We start from the raw sequence: 16,434 nt of genomic DNA, 5'->3' as shown, positions 1-16,434 counted from the left end.
TGGCCCAGCATCCATACCAGTCACGCCTGTAGCTGGCATTTAATCCTTGCACCACGAACATATGAATGTACACACAGGATTACACAGAAAGGTAGTTAAGAACTGTTGCTTTGTCTTGGAAAAAAAATAAGAGGAACCCAAACAAACAAAAAAGGAACACAAAAGAAGACCCAAACAGGTTCACCTTTTTCCAGAAATGGGAATCTCCTGTTCCATTCAGTTACCAAACCATTCCCCACGTGTTTTTTTTTTTTTTGGTTTTGTTTTTTTTTTCCCTACCATTTTCCTGTACAGTGCCAGGAACGAATTGTGATAGACACATGACAGGAAGACCCTCTGTATATCTTTCAAATACTGGTGCAGTATTCCTGGGCTACCCTGGCTTACAATAACTAGTTAATTGAGATCTGATTTGCAGCTGCTACTGACCACAGTGCTCTAACATCACAACTTGCTAGCAAACCATAAAATACATCACTTACCACGTGCTGCTAATAAAACACAAGGAGCATCAGAAACACCATCTCTTCTTCATTCACTTCAAAAGGAAGACATGGGTTCTTACCAGCTGCCCGCAACCATTACTCTAGCTATAAATGCTTAAATGAGGATTTATGCTTTTGTTCTCAACCTTTTAATCCTTTCCCTTTTGCAGATGATATATTAGCTTTGCCTTGTGCCCAATAATTCTAATGGATAATTAATAGCACTTAACGATTCTTTCAGGTTGACCACATTTATTTATGAACGTTGCAGAATTACGTCAAAAGTCCAGCTCACTCAGAGGCTGGACAACTGCAGGTAATCCACTCAGTCTCCTACTTCTGGGACTGCAATATTCAAGGGATATTTTTCTTACTGAGATCCCAGCCTGTGGTACACGCAGAACTCAGGGAGCAGCTGATGCTAAAGGTCTCACTTCATCTGTGTCATGACGTACCTTGAAACCCATTTTCGGCAAGCGTTAGAGCAGGAGGAGGCAGCAGAAGCTGCCCTATGTGGGCCGTAGCACGGCAGGTCAGCCTGTGAGGAGAGGCTTCTGCTTCCCACAGCACAGCCCCACGGTGAGAAAGCACCTGGACGGACAAACCCTGCTGTCCTGGCCCATTTTCTGGAGTGTTCCACCTGCAACACCGACCCAAGGCAAGGGTTCTAACCCCCACTGGCAGCCCCAGAGCAACAAAGTACCTCAGGCAGCCCCCAAACCTCGGGCCGCTCCCTCAACACCTTTCAGGGCAGCCCCAAAAGCCCACCACCCGCCGCTCCCATTACCTCCCACCCGCCCCAACACCAGCAGACTGCAGGGAGTGGACACAGCGGCGCTCACCTATCTCTCCAAGGCAGACGGCGAGCCCTGCTCCTGCCCGCACCATCCCCTCAGTGCCCCGATGGTCGCCCAGTGGCCGTTAATGGCCTCACGCTATGGCCCCGCCCCAGCGCGCCCGCCATTTTGGCGCTGAGGGAAGGGGCCAGGGTCCGCCATCTTAGGGCAGCAGCTGGGGGGCCCGGCCTGGCTGCAGCCATGGGTGCTGCCTTTTACTGCGCAAGCAGTAAAATCAGATTTTTCGCCAATAACAGGGCTGAAAAACATGACTTCATCTGCTCTGGCCTCTCTTGGCAGAGCACAGCAGCAGGTGTGTGCAGTGGTTCTTCATGCAGGGGTTGAATGCTCAAAGACCTCCTTGGCAAACAGTGGAAACCAACACAAGCAATTAGATGACAAGCGGTTTTATTTTGCAAAACAATCACTATACAGCAACAAATACAATTGCAAATTGGATTGAAAAACATGAATTACCTACCACCAGCCATTCAAGAAATGCCTCTTATGGTAACAGGCTCTAGAATTATCAGAAAAAAACACAGGTTTGTAACAGCAGACTGTATTCCTTGAAATCCCAGCATACAGCATGTTTATTCGTTGGCTTTTTCTCTTTGCTAAAGTTGAAGTGGCTTTTATATGCTTGACTTTTCCAAGTGTGAAACTAATTTACCTTCCTGCAGTGGGAATTGCTTGAGTTGCAGCGGGAATTGCTCTAGCAACCTGACGAGAGGGTGAGCTCTACACACACCTAGGCTAGATTCTACCTGCTTCGGTTTTTATAGCAAACGTGTTCTACTCTTCAAGGCATCTGCCTTTGAAGGGACATGGGTGCTTGGGTTTCAAACGGTGTTTGGTCCAGCACGGCAAAAACTGCTGCTCACATGTGGTTGCACACAGGCTGCCTCTCGACTCCCTTTGGGTCGTGTATATAGGCAAACATCTAGTTGTAAGCAGTCACGATGAGGTCACTACTGTACTTTAGCATAACACTGAATGGATAATACCATTTACTGCTGTACAGTGAAAATATACATGGCCCCGGTGGGCACAAAATTACCCTCATCAATATTAGTTTTTCCTTTATTGTTGCTGGACAGAGGTTTGCTCAACTTTGATTTCTTTCTGCTTGTGGTTACATAGGAACAGAACTCTGCAGATGGGGCAGAAGCCCCTTTTGTCTCTACAATTTGACAGACTATTAATTTGGGGCTCTCCCCTAGCCATCCAAACAGGTTTCACTGTTCCATTTATCTGGATTATCTCTGCTTTGTTACAAAGTTAGGTCTCAAACACCCAACATACCTGCTGGCTCAACATGCCTGCAAAAAGAAACACAATGGATGCAGTTTCCAGGAAGCTGGCTCTATCTTCTTTAGTGGACATTACATATTTACAAAACATTTTTTTTTTTAAACCAACACTCTTCTTGAGAAGTTAAGATTAATATGAGTTTTTCAGTGAACATCTAGAGTCATGTAACATAACTTTATTTTTTTTTTTAACAGCACAAAACTCTTTGATTTCTTTTACCTTCATCTAACTCCACAGCATTCTAGGATTCTTTCTATGGAAGGATGATTACAATTACAGAGGTCTTTGCCTGAATCAAGACAAGAAAGCTCATTTTAATGCATGAAATAAATGACTTGGTGGGTTACACCACTCTAACTTTGGACTCATAGGTGGATGATCTAAGCATTGTTATCTAGAGTATGTCAATTTTAAAAGCAGAATTAAAAAAAAAAAGAAAAGGCAAAAAACTACGAGTCACAAGTTAACACTGTTCTCACTAGCTGGTGTTCAGCCTCAGAGAAGCTGAGGTTCAGTAGTACCAGAGACTCTCTCACCCACATTTGCAAAAGGCATAAAAAAAACACTGCAAGGCTAATTTATAGTGTGTGATCAGAGCAATGTGATATAAATACTGTTTGATGTGTTTTTCTTGTTCTTCTTCTTCTTTCTGTCTTTTGCTCTCCTGGAAAAAATGGGAAGAGGCTTTTTAAGCACCTCTTTTGACCTGTTTCCATGTGAATTCATACAATTAACTCTACGCAAGAGTTAATTAACTCTATACAAATACAAGGCAGAAATCAGAACCCATTTAGCATGGTTCTAAGCTCACTGTCCTTTGTATAAAAGAGCTGACTTACCAACAGTATTAGGTACTTTACAGTGTGAAAAAGCTTTTTGCAGAGCTGAAATGTCATGTGTGTGGCTGTTAGGAGTTCATTTTCAGTAAAATTTACAGAGATTTAATAACTTTGTTTTGTCTTTGTACTGCTGTGACAGGTTAGCCAAAATCCTCATTTGGTCCACTGAAGATCTACTGCTTAGTAACTGTGCATTTGCTACCTGAATTATTTGGAATCCTGTGCTATTAATTATTAGAATCCTTCTCCACAGACATAAAAATGTTCTCTACGAGTCTTTTTGGTTCAAACCCCAACACACACACACACGCACACATACAAATTAAGGAAGAAAAAGAACAGATCAAAAGCTTCCAACACACAATGTTAACCTAATACATGTATCAAATATAGCTCAACTGACAGTGCAAAGTTTAGTTAAGAGATTTCAAAAGGAAAAGATCAAACAATCTGCAAGAATGTAAACTGGTCATTTGATAATGTCTACTGTACATATAGTATCAGCAGATTATTACCTGCTGATGAGTAATACTACCTTATTACCTTCAGTGTTCTCTTAGTGTCCATAAGACAGCGCTGGAGTTCTCGCAGGTAACTCCATTAGATTGGATGTTTATATATCTCTGCCCTTTATATTTTATGCACACTTTTTCTTATACTTTTTATAGTCAATATAATCCCACTTTGCTCAGATTTTCAGATGCCCTATTTATTGATTAATCGCTATGGCAGCCCAGTCTAGGGAGCTCGATTTATTTATTCATGTACTATAATTTACAGGCATCTCTTTTATGCTTATCACTGTTATCTGAGTGCCTGAGTGTATACATAAGACATCACTGAAGGAGTGGAAACAACACCTTAATACTCGTTTTTGTGTTTCAACTTTAGCAAAAGAAAAAAAAATAAATAAATCTAACATTCACTGTTACTACAGGAGTTAAAAAAAAAAAAAAAAAAAAAAAAAGCCAAACTATGTTGGATTTTTAAAAAATCCAGAATCCAAACCCAACCATCTTTGGAGACCGTTTTACAAACTTCTGGACCCCACAAAAATTGTAACTTTGTGGAAAAAAAAAGAAGGGAGGGGAAGAGGGAAGGAATCCTTTTTCTAGCATCACAGAAAAGACTTGCATCTGGCACTAAAACAGGGTCACGGCTTTTAGTTGTTACAGAAAGCAACTTCATGCTAAAAGTTTTCATCATTTTAAAATGTGTTTTTATGAAGAGGGAAAAAAAACCCTGCTAACATCTACTTTTACATACCTAAAATTGCAACACCAAAGGGTGCAAGAGACACAGATACTGTGAATAAAGTAGAATATTCAAGTATATGAGGAGGGCGTATCACAAATGACCACAGAGAAATATATATATCTATAATACTGTATTAAACAGATGGAAAGGATGTGAAACCGGTGGTGCGTACACAAATCTAGCCGCTTAACCAACTTTCTAATCAGACACAAGTCCGTTGGGGTGGAAGTGCTTGCTTTCAGTAGCTTTTTTACGTCACTTCCCCAAGCATTGTTTGGATGTTTTCAACTACTAGTTTCAGTTATTAGTTAAATAATTTATTGGCTTTTCAGCTATACACTGACATAATTACCCAGGTCCAAAAAAAAAAAAGTTAATAACTTAATTCAACTTTTGTTCTACTTATTTATATAAAATAACACTTTTTTTTTTTTTTTTTTTAAATTAAACTTGAATTTCTCTATACGCCCTTCCTTCTGGTAAGCAGACTCTTAATCTAACCTGTAATAACTTACAATGGGCAACTTTTTTTTTTTCTTTTTCCCCCATCTATCAACAGAACAGCAAAATGAGCAACTTGGGATATTAACAAGGCTCTTCAGAAAGAGGTGGATGGCCTTCAGGCACATGAAAGGTAAAAATGCATTTTATCATAGTACGGTACTCCATGCAAGACAGAGCAGAGCAACAATAATTGTCCAATGTAACATACTGCAGTTGTATGCCCATATAAAGCCAGTGTCTTCCTGTTGTAAATGGAGATCAGGCCAATTTCTGCATCTATTTAATTATTTTTTTCTTTTTTTTTTCTTTTTTTTTTTCTCTTAACTGTATGATAACTACAAGTCTTGGGATGTGACGTAGTTTTAGACATGGTAAAGAATGAATGTAACACCTGCTCTGAGCCCATTCCTGCCAAGAGCTCATGCCTAAATATTATTACTTCATACAACGCAAAATGAGCAAATTCATAAGCCCTGCTTAGCAAGGGCTGCCGTGACATCTTCAGCGAGGGTAGCAAGCTGGGGCGATTCAAGCAGGTTGATGCTTCCAGAGGACGAGACGTTGCTGAGTCTGCGTGGTGAGGCCACGCTGGACCTGCCTGGTGACTGCGTGATGATCTCAGCCCCGTGATCAACACGGGCTTTAGCGTGCTCTCTGAAGTTTAGTTTCTGGCTGTCAATCTGTTCCAGAAAAGCAAAGAATTTAATGCATTATATATTCACAGCAGTTTCTCATTATAGATTATCATTTGGGACTCCTTTTGTTTATTTTTAAGAACTTTTAAGAGGATTGAAGCTTCTTCAGTCCCTAGAAGGATTGAAACTGAAGGTTTTTTTACCTTGTTTAATACATCACTGGCTCGCTATGTTACGTCTTCTCTTACTAGTTCTGTCTCCCATGGATGCCCTAATGAGCACTACCACTGTTCTTAGCTGTATGAATGTAACAGACATTTTATGGGCATTGTGATTTGTTTCTGAAATCTGTATTTTCAAATGCTTGTGGGGGTGACCTTACTTTCAAGATGTTTTCCTCATGTTTCACACAGTAGTCCTGATCCTCTGGGATATTCACACTATAACATATTATTATATCGTGCCTGTGCTATACAGAGGTCCTAAGCAAGGTTTTTCTTCAGATGGAAAGCCAGTGCACAAACTACAGGAGGTTTCACCGTAAGGTTCAAATTTATCTTAGATGTGGATGTGAGCTTGATCCTTCCAAATTCCAGAGGGAGCAAATGGCATGTGAATGGGCTCGACGCTGAGCAAACGTTCCCCACTCAGCTTAGAGCCACCACTGAATTCACAGCTCCGGTAACTGGTAATTTCACCACAGAATTTGGGCCAGGGCAGAGTGGTAGCCTTTTCCCTGAGGGCTGTCCCCTTACCTTGACATTACCACCGCCAGGTACATGGTGGGCATTTTCAAGTGAACCAACTTTAGCCTGAGCTTTCTCTTTGAAATCCAGTTTCACGCTCTCAATTTTCACACGCCCACCTCCTACACAGAAAAAGGAAACAAAGAGGGGAATGGCTCAGGAGAAAGTCTGACACGATGCATGCGGGTACATTCAGATTAGTTCCTTTTTAGTTGGGGTCTAGTGATTTTAGAGAAGCACAGAATAACATGGAAAAATAGAAATCCTTTACTACGAGGGTGGTGAGGCCCTGGCACAGGCTGCCCAGAGAAGCTGTGAATGCCACATCCCTGGAAGTGCTCAAGGCCAGGTTGGATGGGGCTTTGAGCAACCTGAGCTGGTGGGAGGTGTCCCTGCCCGTGGCAGGGGGGTTGGGATTAGATGATTTTAAGGTCCCTTCCAACCCAAACCATTCTGTGATTCTAACACACTGCACATTTAAGTAAAATCTAAAATCTTCAACACATTCAAACTGCAAGCATGTGCTGCAGTCCTATTGATTTTCAGAGGATCTAAGCATATGCTTAAGTATTTTGCCAACTTCAGTCTGTGTATCAGTATTTTATCAAACTGACATCATGTCTGCAGTATCCTTCCGCATTGTTTTCTTTTAATCTCATCTCTAATCTCAAATATCTGGTGGTCCCAGATATTTGTCTTTATACACTTAGTTAAGTAGAATATTATTTGTATTACCTAAGTGTATTTATTTTCTTTTGGACTATAAAAGAGAATGGTGTCATCCGTGTTTTTTCCTGCACATACAATATTAGTCTTTCCTTTGTCCCACACCCCATAAATTCCTACGTTACCTGGCTTGTGATGGATGTTCTTGAGTGAGCCACACTTGGAAGTCACATGACTCAAGTCAATCTTCTTGGTTACGATCTGTACCTGTCAAAAGCACACACAAACACAGATTACAAGAATGAAAGGAACAGAATAAATAAAGAGCCAAGGCCTGCAGAGGAAGAGCCAAGCCCCTACAAGCCCCTGGAAAAGGAGAGATGGTTAGTAGAAAACAGACCATACCACAAAGGAGGAAACACCTGGATTAATACAGCAAGATTCCTTTCCACCTAGGGAAATCACAGAGCTGGGTTAAGCTTTTCTATTAGCAAAATGAAGAGGAGGATGAAGCAGATCTGTTTGTAGGTTCTTTTTAAAATGTTCCTGAGCCTCCTTTCAGGGCAGATGCTCCAAAGCCCTGCATGCAGCAGGACCTGCCCTGTTTGGTTCTGCTTTTTGAACATGCATCCTGACAACTGGGAATATTTTGGTGACTGCTTTTTTCTTGGCCATCTGTTTCATGTTTTTCTCCAGCTAAACAGAGTATGCATTTCAGCTCAATCTGCTGCAGAGAGCCTGGTGAGTCTACAAATGCGACTCCTGCAGCTGCACCTGCGCTGGTGCTCAGCCACCGGCAGCAGTGGCACTGCACTGCTCAGCCAGGCAGCAGCACGGGCACTCTCCGTCCTCTTCTGCAGCACTGTGGCTGCACTGAACCCAGCTCGGGAACAGCTACAGCAAGGCTCCTGCTTTGCTCCCAGGTGTGGCTGTGTTAGCAGGCCTTAAGAAGCTGCAGCCCTCCCAGGCCAGGCCACACAGGGGCTCCAAGCTGACTGCAATGCCGCTGGTTTGCTCTTCTATTTGAGGAGAGATCATTTTCACCAGAGGGGTCAAACCCTCCTTATGCTATTCCAGTGTGACTGCTGGATCACACCCTGAGCAACCTCAGCTGGTTACGCTGGAATGATGCTGCAGCGTTAGCACTCAGCACGCTAACTGATCACACCCATTCTCTGAGCTTTCTTTGTCCTCGTGTTTTCTTTCTTTTCTTTCTCCCTGATGACTCTCGTAACCGACAAGGTTAGCTGAGGAAGGGCTGACATGCTGGGGGACGACCAACTGGGAGCTGGAGTGTCTTTTGGAAAAGACTTTCTCAGGCCACTGCTATGAAAGGCACTGGACCATTTTGGCTCGCACTGGACTTTAACTGACAGCACCCTGGGGGATTTAGAGATAACCAAACTTTTAAATTTTCTTTTCCTGGCCAGGTCCTGGCAATGTGTTGTGCTCTGTGGAGGAAGATCAGAAGGCCACCACTGCAAACACAGGGCTCACACGACTACCAGACCAGACTCACATGTGAAAACAGCAGTAAGAAGGAAAATAGTGCTCAGAGGAGGGGAGACAGGGGGGCTGGCTGTGCAAGGTGGGTCACCACAGTGGAGATGCCTGCTCACAGGCTGGCTGTGCTACTTACATTTCCTCCCCCCGCAGAATGTTTGATGTTATCTCTGGAACCACACCGGGACTGAATATCGCTAAAATCGATCTTCTTGTTTAAAATCCTAACCTAAAAGGAATCGGAGGTAACTTACTATATGTAATACACACACTCCATCGGGGTGCAGGACAAGGGAGCCAGAGTAATTCTGCCTCCTGCTGTGACTCCTTCTTCTGACACTTGTATTGAAATGTGAGAAAGTCAGCCACACCAATCTCTGTGCTTAGGATGCTAACGCAGCATATGCTCTTTTTCTACCTCCTGAAATGGTAGTTACATGTAAATGCAAAGTAGAGAGGTTTTATACTGGGAGAGATGAGAGGTGGCTTTTCCTTGAAAAGCTCAAAGAATCCCTTACTTGCCTGGACATAGTCCTTGGAAAGCCTGTTATAGGCTCTCTAAGTGATGGCCAGTGATCCTGCTGAACTGGACACGAGCAGATGGAAACCCTCTTTCTCAGAGCTCTGCACTCCAGCCTTCAACGCAGCAATCTGAGACCCAGCCAGCTCAGGCACTGGCTGAAATCCTGAGGTATCTCACCCCTCTTCCTGCCACACAGCCTTAACAGTGTCTGCATTCACACAGCAGACCTCTGATCTCAGTGTGTCCTGTTAAAGGTGACTGACAAATGGCTTAAGCTGAAGTCAGCGCTCACTGCTGCTCTCTCTCTACTGTCTTCTACCAAAGGGCAGTGCAGAAAACAACAACACCTGGACACTTCTTGCTGCAGCCCCTGTTTCTTGATCCTCAGCGCTGCCTGTACTATTTGGTGGCCATGACTTGCTGGTGCTAGCAGCATTGTGCCTCTCCTCCCCCGGGGACTTGTTTTTTGGCAGAAATGTCACCTGACTTTCCCGTGATGGTGCCAGCCTCCCTTACAGATGCCAGGGGCCTGTATTTCTCCTGTGTCACCTTAGCCACGGAGGCACTGCAGGCATATGACAGTGCCTGGAGGGAACTCTTTGAAGGACAGGCCAAGCCCCGCTGTCCCACCTCGGCCATCAAACCAGTCCCTTCACCTAGCAATGTCAGTGGTTGTGCTCCCAGGGAACGATGTGCTGCTGGGGACAGTTAGCAGGAGGCAGGGGCACCTGGGCACACACCTGGGTGACACCACCTCCGGGCTCCTGTCTGAGCAAGGGCAGGGGACTGTGCTCACCTGCATTGGGCTTTGCAGGTGCGTGAGTAGGATTTCTAGCCAGGCCTTCTTTGTACCAGGAGCTTTTACTTACTCAAAGAGTGCTGCTGGTGCAGCGTATTCTCTTCTCTGGGTTAAATATGAGGTCATTACTCACGTATTATGGTGGATTTTATTCATTCTTATCTTACTAATATGCAATATGAGTTCATACTCTCTTTCCTGTACAAACCATATTCATTTGGGCATTATCTATTCATTATTAAATGACACTTCTATCGCCTTCAATAATATCATTTAGCACAGCTCTGTCGGCTGCTGTTTTAGGTAAAACTACAGGGACTAACTGATATATAGGAGAGAGACAGGCACAGATATATGGGTTACCTTCTTCCTGCTTCTCACCACCCAGCAACACAAAGCAGCTGCACACCAGCTGAAGTGCTCAGTAGGAGGAAGAACCCCATGCAGTTTCTGCCTCCTGGTTTCAGGTCCCCACACTGCTCTGGGCTCCCTGTTAGACCTCTGAAAGAAATCACTCACTTCCCCTGTGCCTCACCTCTCCACACTACGAAAAGACAATCTGCCTGCCTCACAGGGACATCGGATTTTGCAGTTCTTGCAGTGGGAATAGTGCCACACCTAGATACCGAGTCAAATATCCTCTGGCACTGAGCAGCTGGAGTGCTACTCTTAACTTGCGTCCAGTAAACTCCAAGAAGAAGCTTCCCGAGGGCCACACTTTGCAGCTAATGAAAAGGATTTCTTCACAGAAAGCTGTTCCGTGGGTCCGCCTCATTACGTATCGTGTAAGCACTACATCACTCAAACCCATTAGGACATTAAATGCTTCCTGGCCTAAACTGTTAGAGTTTGGTAATGGCACACTCGGCAGTGATGGCGATGACAGCACCAGAAAGCTCCTCAACTGGTAGGTCACCCTGGTACATGCCCTTCACAAGGGCATCTTCAGTAGGCAAGCTGATTTCTGTCTTTCTCCCGTCTGCTTAATCCATGTAAGTAAACCAATGCACACTGAAACATGAAAGGAAATGCCACTGGAGTTTTAGGCTTGTGTTTTATTTCAATATACCATTGGTTTAAAAAATGTACCCCGGTACCATACGCGATAGGTGTCACATTAGTTACTGAGACACACATCAAATGTGCAGTCAGATCGCGGTCTCAGAGAGCTTCGGGCCAGACAGAACTGGGCAAAACAGAAAGCCTCCCTAGCACTTTCTGAGCACATCTCTCAGCAACGGATCAGCAGCACCTCTTCACAATGGCCACAGGGATGAATTTGCTCTGAAAATGCTGACTTTGGTCATGACAAGACCTCTGTGCTGTGGACTGGGGGCCTGTAGCTTAAAAGTGAAGCCAAAGCAAGGTTATAAGCTGAGAGGGCACCTTTGATCGAGTGCCTGAAGGTTGATTTGCACCCACAAGTCTGACAGATTACAAGTCTCATGGCCCATGGACCCAGCTAGCAGATACGCAGTGGAACAATCATCTCAATTATCCTCTCTGTCTCACTGGGTGAAATGTGCCCCTGCGTAGAGGGGCCAGCAGGAGACCTATGTACCACTTACGTCCTGTGCTGAGGGCTGAAGTGAGATGAGTGATATGGACGTGCTGGTCACCCAGCACAGGCAGGAAGCACGCTGAGCCAGGGTTTTCCTCATGATCTGTTTCTCCCTTCCCTGGAATACATCGATAACCCTGCACATGTTCACATCACGACTGCCCTCTGTAACAAAGCATTCTACGAATTGATTAATCCCACAGATTAATGCCTTAAACCACGTAATCCCTCCATCCTGTATTCCTGAGCAAGGCCTACCCCTCCTGCCAGCAATACCCACGTAGCTTCTCTCAGGTCTGTTAGCCTGGGCAAGCAGGAGCCAATGTCTCTGACTGTGCAGCAGGGGCTGAGGTATCACTGCCTTTTCCCCAGTGGCGCTGTGGGGCTGGGTCTGTTTTGTATCAATCAACAACTATCACCCAACTTGGCTGGACTGCATCTGTTTGTAGCCCCTGCTCCCCTACCAGCACTATTTGAAATTGGCCAACAAGTTACAAATGAGTTGAGGATGGCTGGGACTGCCAGCCAGACAGCATGACTGCATGAGCTTTGTTTCCTTTGGGAAATCGGGCTATGAACATCAGAGGGAAAGCACCAGAGAGGGACAGGCACCATTTAGGCTAAAGAGAGTCTTTGGCTTGCAAACAAAGAGCATAAACGGACTGTGAATTATTTGAAGCTGGAATCTAGAGGGAAATTTAACTATCAGAGCAGGGAGGCTCTGAACTGCCTCCCGAGGGAACAGAGCTACAAAAAGAAAATGGTAAACTTTCACGATGGCACTTGATGAAAGGAATTAAATGATGCATCTGCCTGGGATAGAGACAGCACAAATACCATGACTCACCAGGAAGGTCTCCATGTTCCTGAACGCGTATGTACATCTTGTGTGGGGGTGGAGGTGTGCTAGGGATGTATGTATAATTCTATATTCTAATACACACGCGCATTAAATGAAAGATCAAGCCTGCTTGTGCTCTCATTCAGGAAAGGGAACGTTTTACTTTGCAGCAGGAACGGGTCTGCCTTCTCTTCACACCCACTAAACAGCCCAACTGGCTAATATCCTGACAGACTCCCTCATAGCCCCACTGCCCCACCGGTCTGAGATGGGTAAATTCTCTCCTACCGATCTGATGCTGGGTTGTCAAAATACGCTGCACGGGGACGGGATGGTATGATTTTAATTAGAACAAGGTGAGGTTCCTCAGCGTTTGTCATAGCCAGGTGAAGTGAAACCACAGTGGAAAAATTAAGCCTTACAGACAATGCTGGGTTTATTCCACAAAACCACGTTGTCCAGCCTCTGTGCTCCAATGCCTTCTGTGCTGTTTGGAAGCTGTCTGACCAAGTGCTGGGAGATGCACGGCATTTTCGGGTAGGCAGCTAAGAAGCCAAGTGTTGAAGCTATCTTTCTCAGAGTTATTGAGATGAAGCCTATGTCGACCTGCACACAGCAGGGTAAACTTCAACTCCCTACACACAGTGGCCTGGCTAGCAATCTAAGCAGGAAGGGGCTGTGGTCTGAGAGCCACGTCTACACTAGACCAGGAGGGATTTTTGGGGTTAAGCTGACCGATGGGACAAGAAGCAACTCGCTGGCAATACTTCTGAATCTCCCAGTGAGATATATGGCTCCCTACGGCTGTTCACAGAAAGGGAATTTGGATTTCAAAGTCTTAATGTACAACAGCCTCCTGCTGGGGGCCTGGAGCAGGCGTCCTCTGACAGTACCGCATCTCTGTATTCACCATGAGCAGGAATTTGAGGAAGCTCTGAGTGGAAGGCAGAGAAATGCAAGAGAGAATTTGGTTCAGCTGTGCCCCACTGCTAAAGAAAGCAATGTTTGAAAACAGCTTATGAAAAACAAAGAATTTCATTGCTGCCTCTAATCATTCAGTTCAACTTTCCCAACAACAAGGGAAGCCCACAACTTATCAGTGTCTGGGCAGATAATCCATAAAAAACCTTCTCTCCTGTGGCTTACTGGTGCACACCAAAACGAAGATACTCAGAGAACAAAAACCGAGAAGCTGATAAAATTACAGGCTCTGCATACATTTTCCAAGAAGCTGATGATTTATGTTCTCCCTGCCATGCAATTATGGTCTTTGAGAAGTTCTACCACAAACACTGAGCCTAAAGCATTTAAAATTACTCTAGCCTGGTTCCACTTGTCATTTGAACATGCTGTGTGGGGCTGTGATCCTGGAAAAAGCTCAGATTCCTAACAACTTATCAAAGAAGGCAGGTTCCTCCTACTTAGCACAGCATCACAGTCATTTGACACAGCTGCACCCCAGGAACTAGGCATTATTTCAGTGTTTGCTCTGCTGGTTAACAAAGGCATTTAATAAGACAAGAGTTTGTTGTGCATGGGAAGTGAGGGTAAGTTCAGCACCTGATTAGAATCAAGAAGCAGTTTTAATTGCTTCCGCATCCCTACACTCCCACGGACAAATGATACTACACTTTTGATGCTCCTGGCTGAGGCTACAGGTAGAGGAAAGGGAGAGCAAGGGTATTTCCTTGACCTAGCAAAGCCCCTGAAAAGAAAGTGGGTGCCCCAGACTTTCCACATCTGCACACAGAGCTTGAGATGATGTTCAGCCTCTGTTACTGAATTTACTCACAAGAAGTTGCTGGTTGCACACACCAGCAAAGCTGCCAGCCTGAGCACCAGTGAGATTCAAAACAAAAGGCTGCACTGGACACTGCATGGAGAAAACAATGTACCATCCACATCTGATTCTTAGCAAAGGGTGAGCAAAATAGGTTCATCTCTGACCTTTAAAAACATAGCCAGAGGCAGACACTGGCCATGTAGTATTTTGGCCTGAACAGCTGAACTGTAATAAAACAATTACAAACTGAAAATAGATACTTTTGATGAGAAGTGTCGATAAAATAAAAGAAAAGCCTTGCAATCAACCATGTCTTTAGTACTTGCATGGGATAATGAGGGCTGATTTACATCCTTCACTGCGAAGAACTTGCAAGCTTCTTTCCACCCATCTGCACATCACAGGATTCATCTAATTAATAAGGTGGCCACATTGATCTAGGCATGTCAGTATAAGTAAAGGGAAGAAAAGCCACCAGCAGCATAACACAAGAGCAAAAGAAATATTTTCTGAGGGCATCTTTACTACCAAAATCTCATACTTTAAATAAATTTGAATATTTCTATCATGGCCACTGATTAATATGACATACATGTATACGTTACTAATTGCTCCAAGCACATAGATTTCTGTTAGAAGATGTTTTCATATTTATCACAGAGAAAAAAAACAAATGTGATCGTCTCTTAAAGAATTAATCACTGAAACAGAAAGTAATATTTTACCTTTAAATCTAACATCTACCATGGTAAACTTTGTTCTGATTGCATGATTATGGTAGAAATACTGGGAGGTTTTGTGTAATTGTGCTAGAAAATGCAAAGCAGAAAGACCACTTCCTATGCTGAAGAGTTTACAGTCAAGAGACAAAAGCTCAATCTAACAGACAGCTCCAGAAACTGCAAGATCCAGGGCAGATACATTTTAACAACTGCTCTGTGATTATACTTCTCACTAAATCTGGGGAGCTGGTGAAATGAATGGAAAAGGAAATCGAAAGAGATTCATGTACTGCAAGTAAAAAAAAAAAATCCTAGGAGCAAAATTAATTCATCTAAAACCCAAGGATTTTACTGATTTGTGTTTTAGTACTGCCATAAACAAACAAACAAATAAATAAATAAAACAATACAAAATAGATTATGCTAGACAACAGTATTTGATCCTTAAATTTTAGAAGGAGTGGTTGCTATTCATGGAAGGAGTACTGATAACCTCAGGTATCAAAGTATCAAGGTTTTTAAAACACTTCCACAGCTTTAAAAAATGAATTTTGAGTCACAATGCCTGGGCTTTCTTTACTCCAGCATAATGGAGAAAACTAGGCTGGTCAGTCCAAGTCAGAAAAACATCTTGTGTTTTATTTTTTTAAGCAAGCTGGTTTTCTCCAAGCTAAGCAGACCCTTAGCATTTCTTTTCCTTGTCCAAATCCAAAATTCCAAGACAACAACTAAGGTTTTTATCCTTTCCTTTCCTGCCCCTTCCCATCCAGCATTAAACTTTTTTTCATTTTCCCATGCAAGATAGAACACTATTAGATAACTAAACAGCTCTGGTCCAGATTGTGTATTGCCTGAACATTTTCCCAATAAGAACAGCGTTCTCCATTTTATTGCCAAAATCTAGGCTCCCTAGAGAAGAGTTGAAAATGCCTCCTGTGCTGAACTTGCTGCTGGGATGACTCAGGCTGTCAGAGGAATGTATGTCCTGGCACCTTCAACCTACCCCAGAAAATGGTACAGCTTCTCCCCTTGCTATATTAAGGAGACCAACAGGGTATGGTACATCGTGGCAAGGATTTGTCTCTAACATTAGCCAGCTGCTTAAGCTGCTGCTGTGGTAAGTGGATTTTGGGGTTTTCTGTTCAAAAAGGGGTTCCCAGTCCATCCTCCATGAGCAGGATGCACATTTCACAGATGGCTGAGGCATGGCAGTGAAGTTACTCTCCTCCAGCCATAGATCGAGTGAACGTCAGACCTGGACTGAAAGTCCCAGTTCCCTGCTCATTTCTACCAACCAAACACCTTTACACCTTTCCTCAAATAAACTTTCTGAAACTTGCAAGGGCCTGGCAGTGATTGCCACTTTTTTTTTTTTCCTAAAATATAACTCAGAAAAAAGGATCTTTTTTTTTTTTTTTTT

The 16,434-nt window shown here is 43.7% G+C and overlaps 1 protein-coding gene across 24 annotated transcripts in view; it reads right to left on the bottom strand.

The window, feature by feature from the left end:
- Positions 1 to 1,712: 1,712 nt before the first annotated feature.
- The window catches only part of MAP2 (microtubule associated protein 2), a 180,162-nt gene continuing 165,440 nt past the window's right edge, over positions 1,713 to 16,434 (bottom strand). For 15 of the 24 annotated variants that reach the window (XM_084524722.1, XM_084524714.1, XM_084524736.1 and 12 more), the window contains 4 exons: positions 8,922 to 9,014; positions 7,468 to 7,549; positions 6,626 to 6,738; positions 1,713 to 5,915 (listed from right to left, as the gene is read on the bottom strand). In XM_084524722.1, coding sequence (XP_084380848.1) covers positions 5,700 to 5,915; positions 6,626 to 6,738; positions 7,468 to 7,549; positions 8,922 to 9,014 — 504 coding nt within the window. In that variant the 3' untranslated portion in view covers positions 1,713 to 5,699. The remainder of the gene's footprint in view (positions 5,916 to 6,625; positions 6,739 to 7,467; positions 7,550 to 8,921; positions 9,015 to 16,434) is intronic. The other 9 variants (XM_084524726.1, XM_084524729.1, XM_084524716.1 and 6 more) reach the window with 1 other exon arrangement.

The sequence above is a fragment of the Aythya ferina genome, assembly GCF_964211825.1.
Source record: "Aythya ferina genome assembly, chromosome: 6".
Lineage (NCBI taxonomy): Eukaryota > Metazoa > Chordata > Aves > Anseriformes > Anatidae > Aythya > Aythya ferina.
Note: the sequence above shows the minus strand (reverse complement) of the source record. Positions and strands in the feature narration are given on the sequence as shown.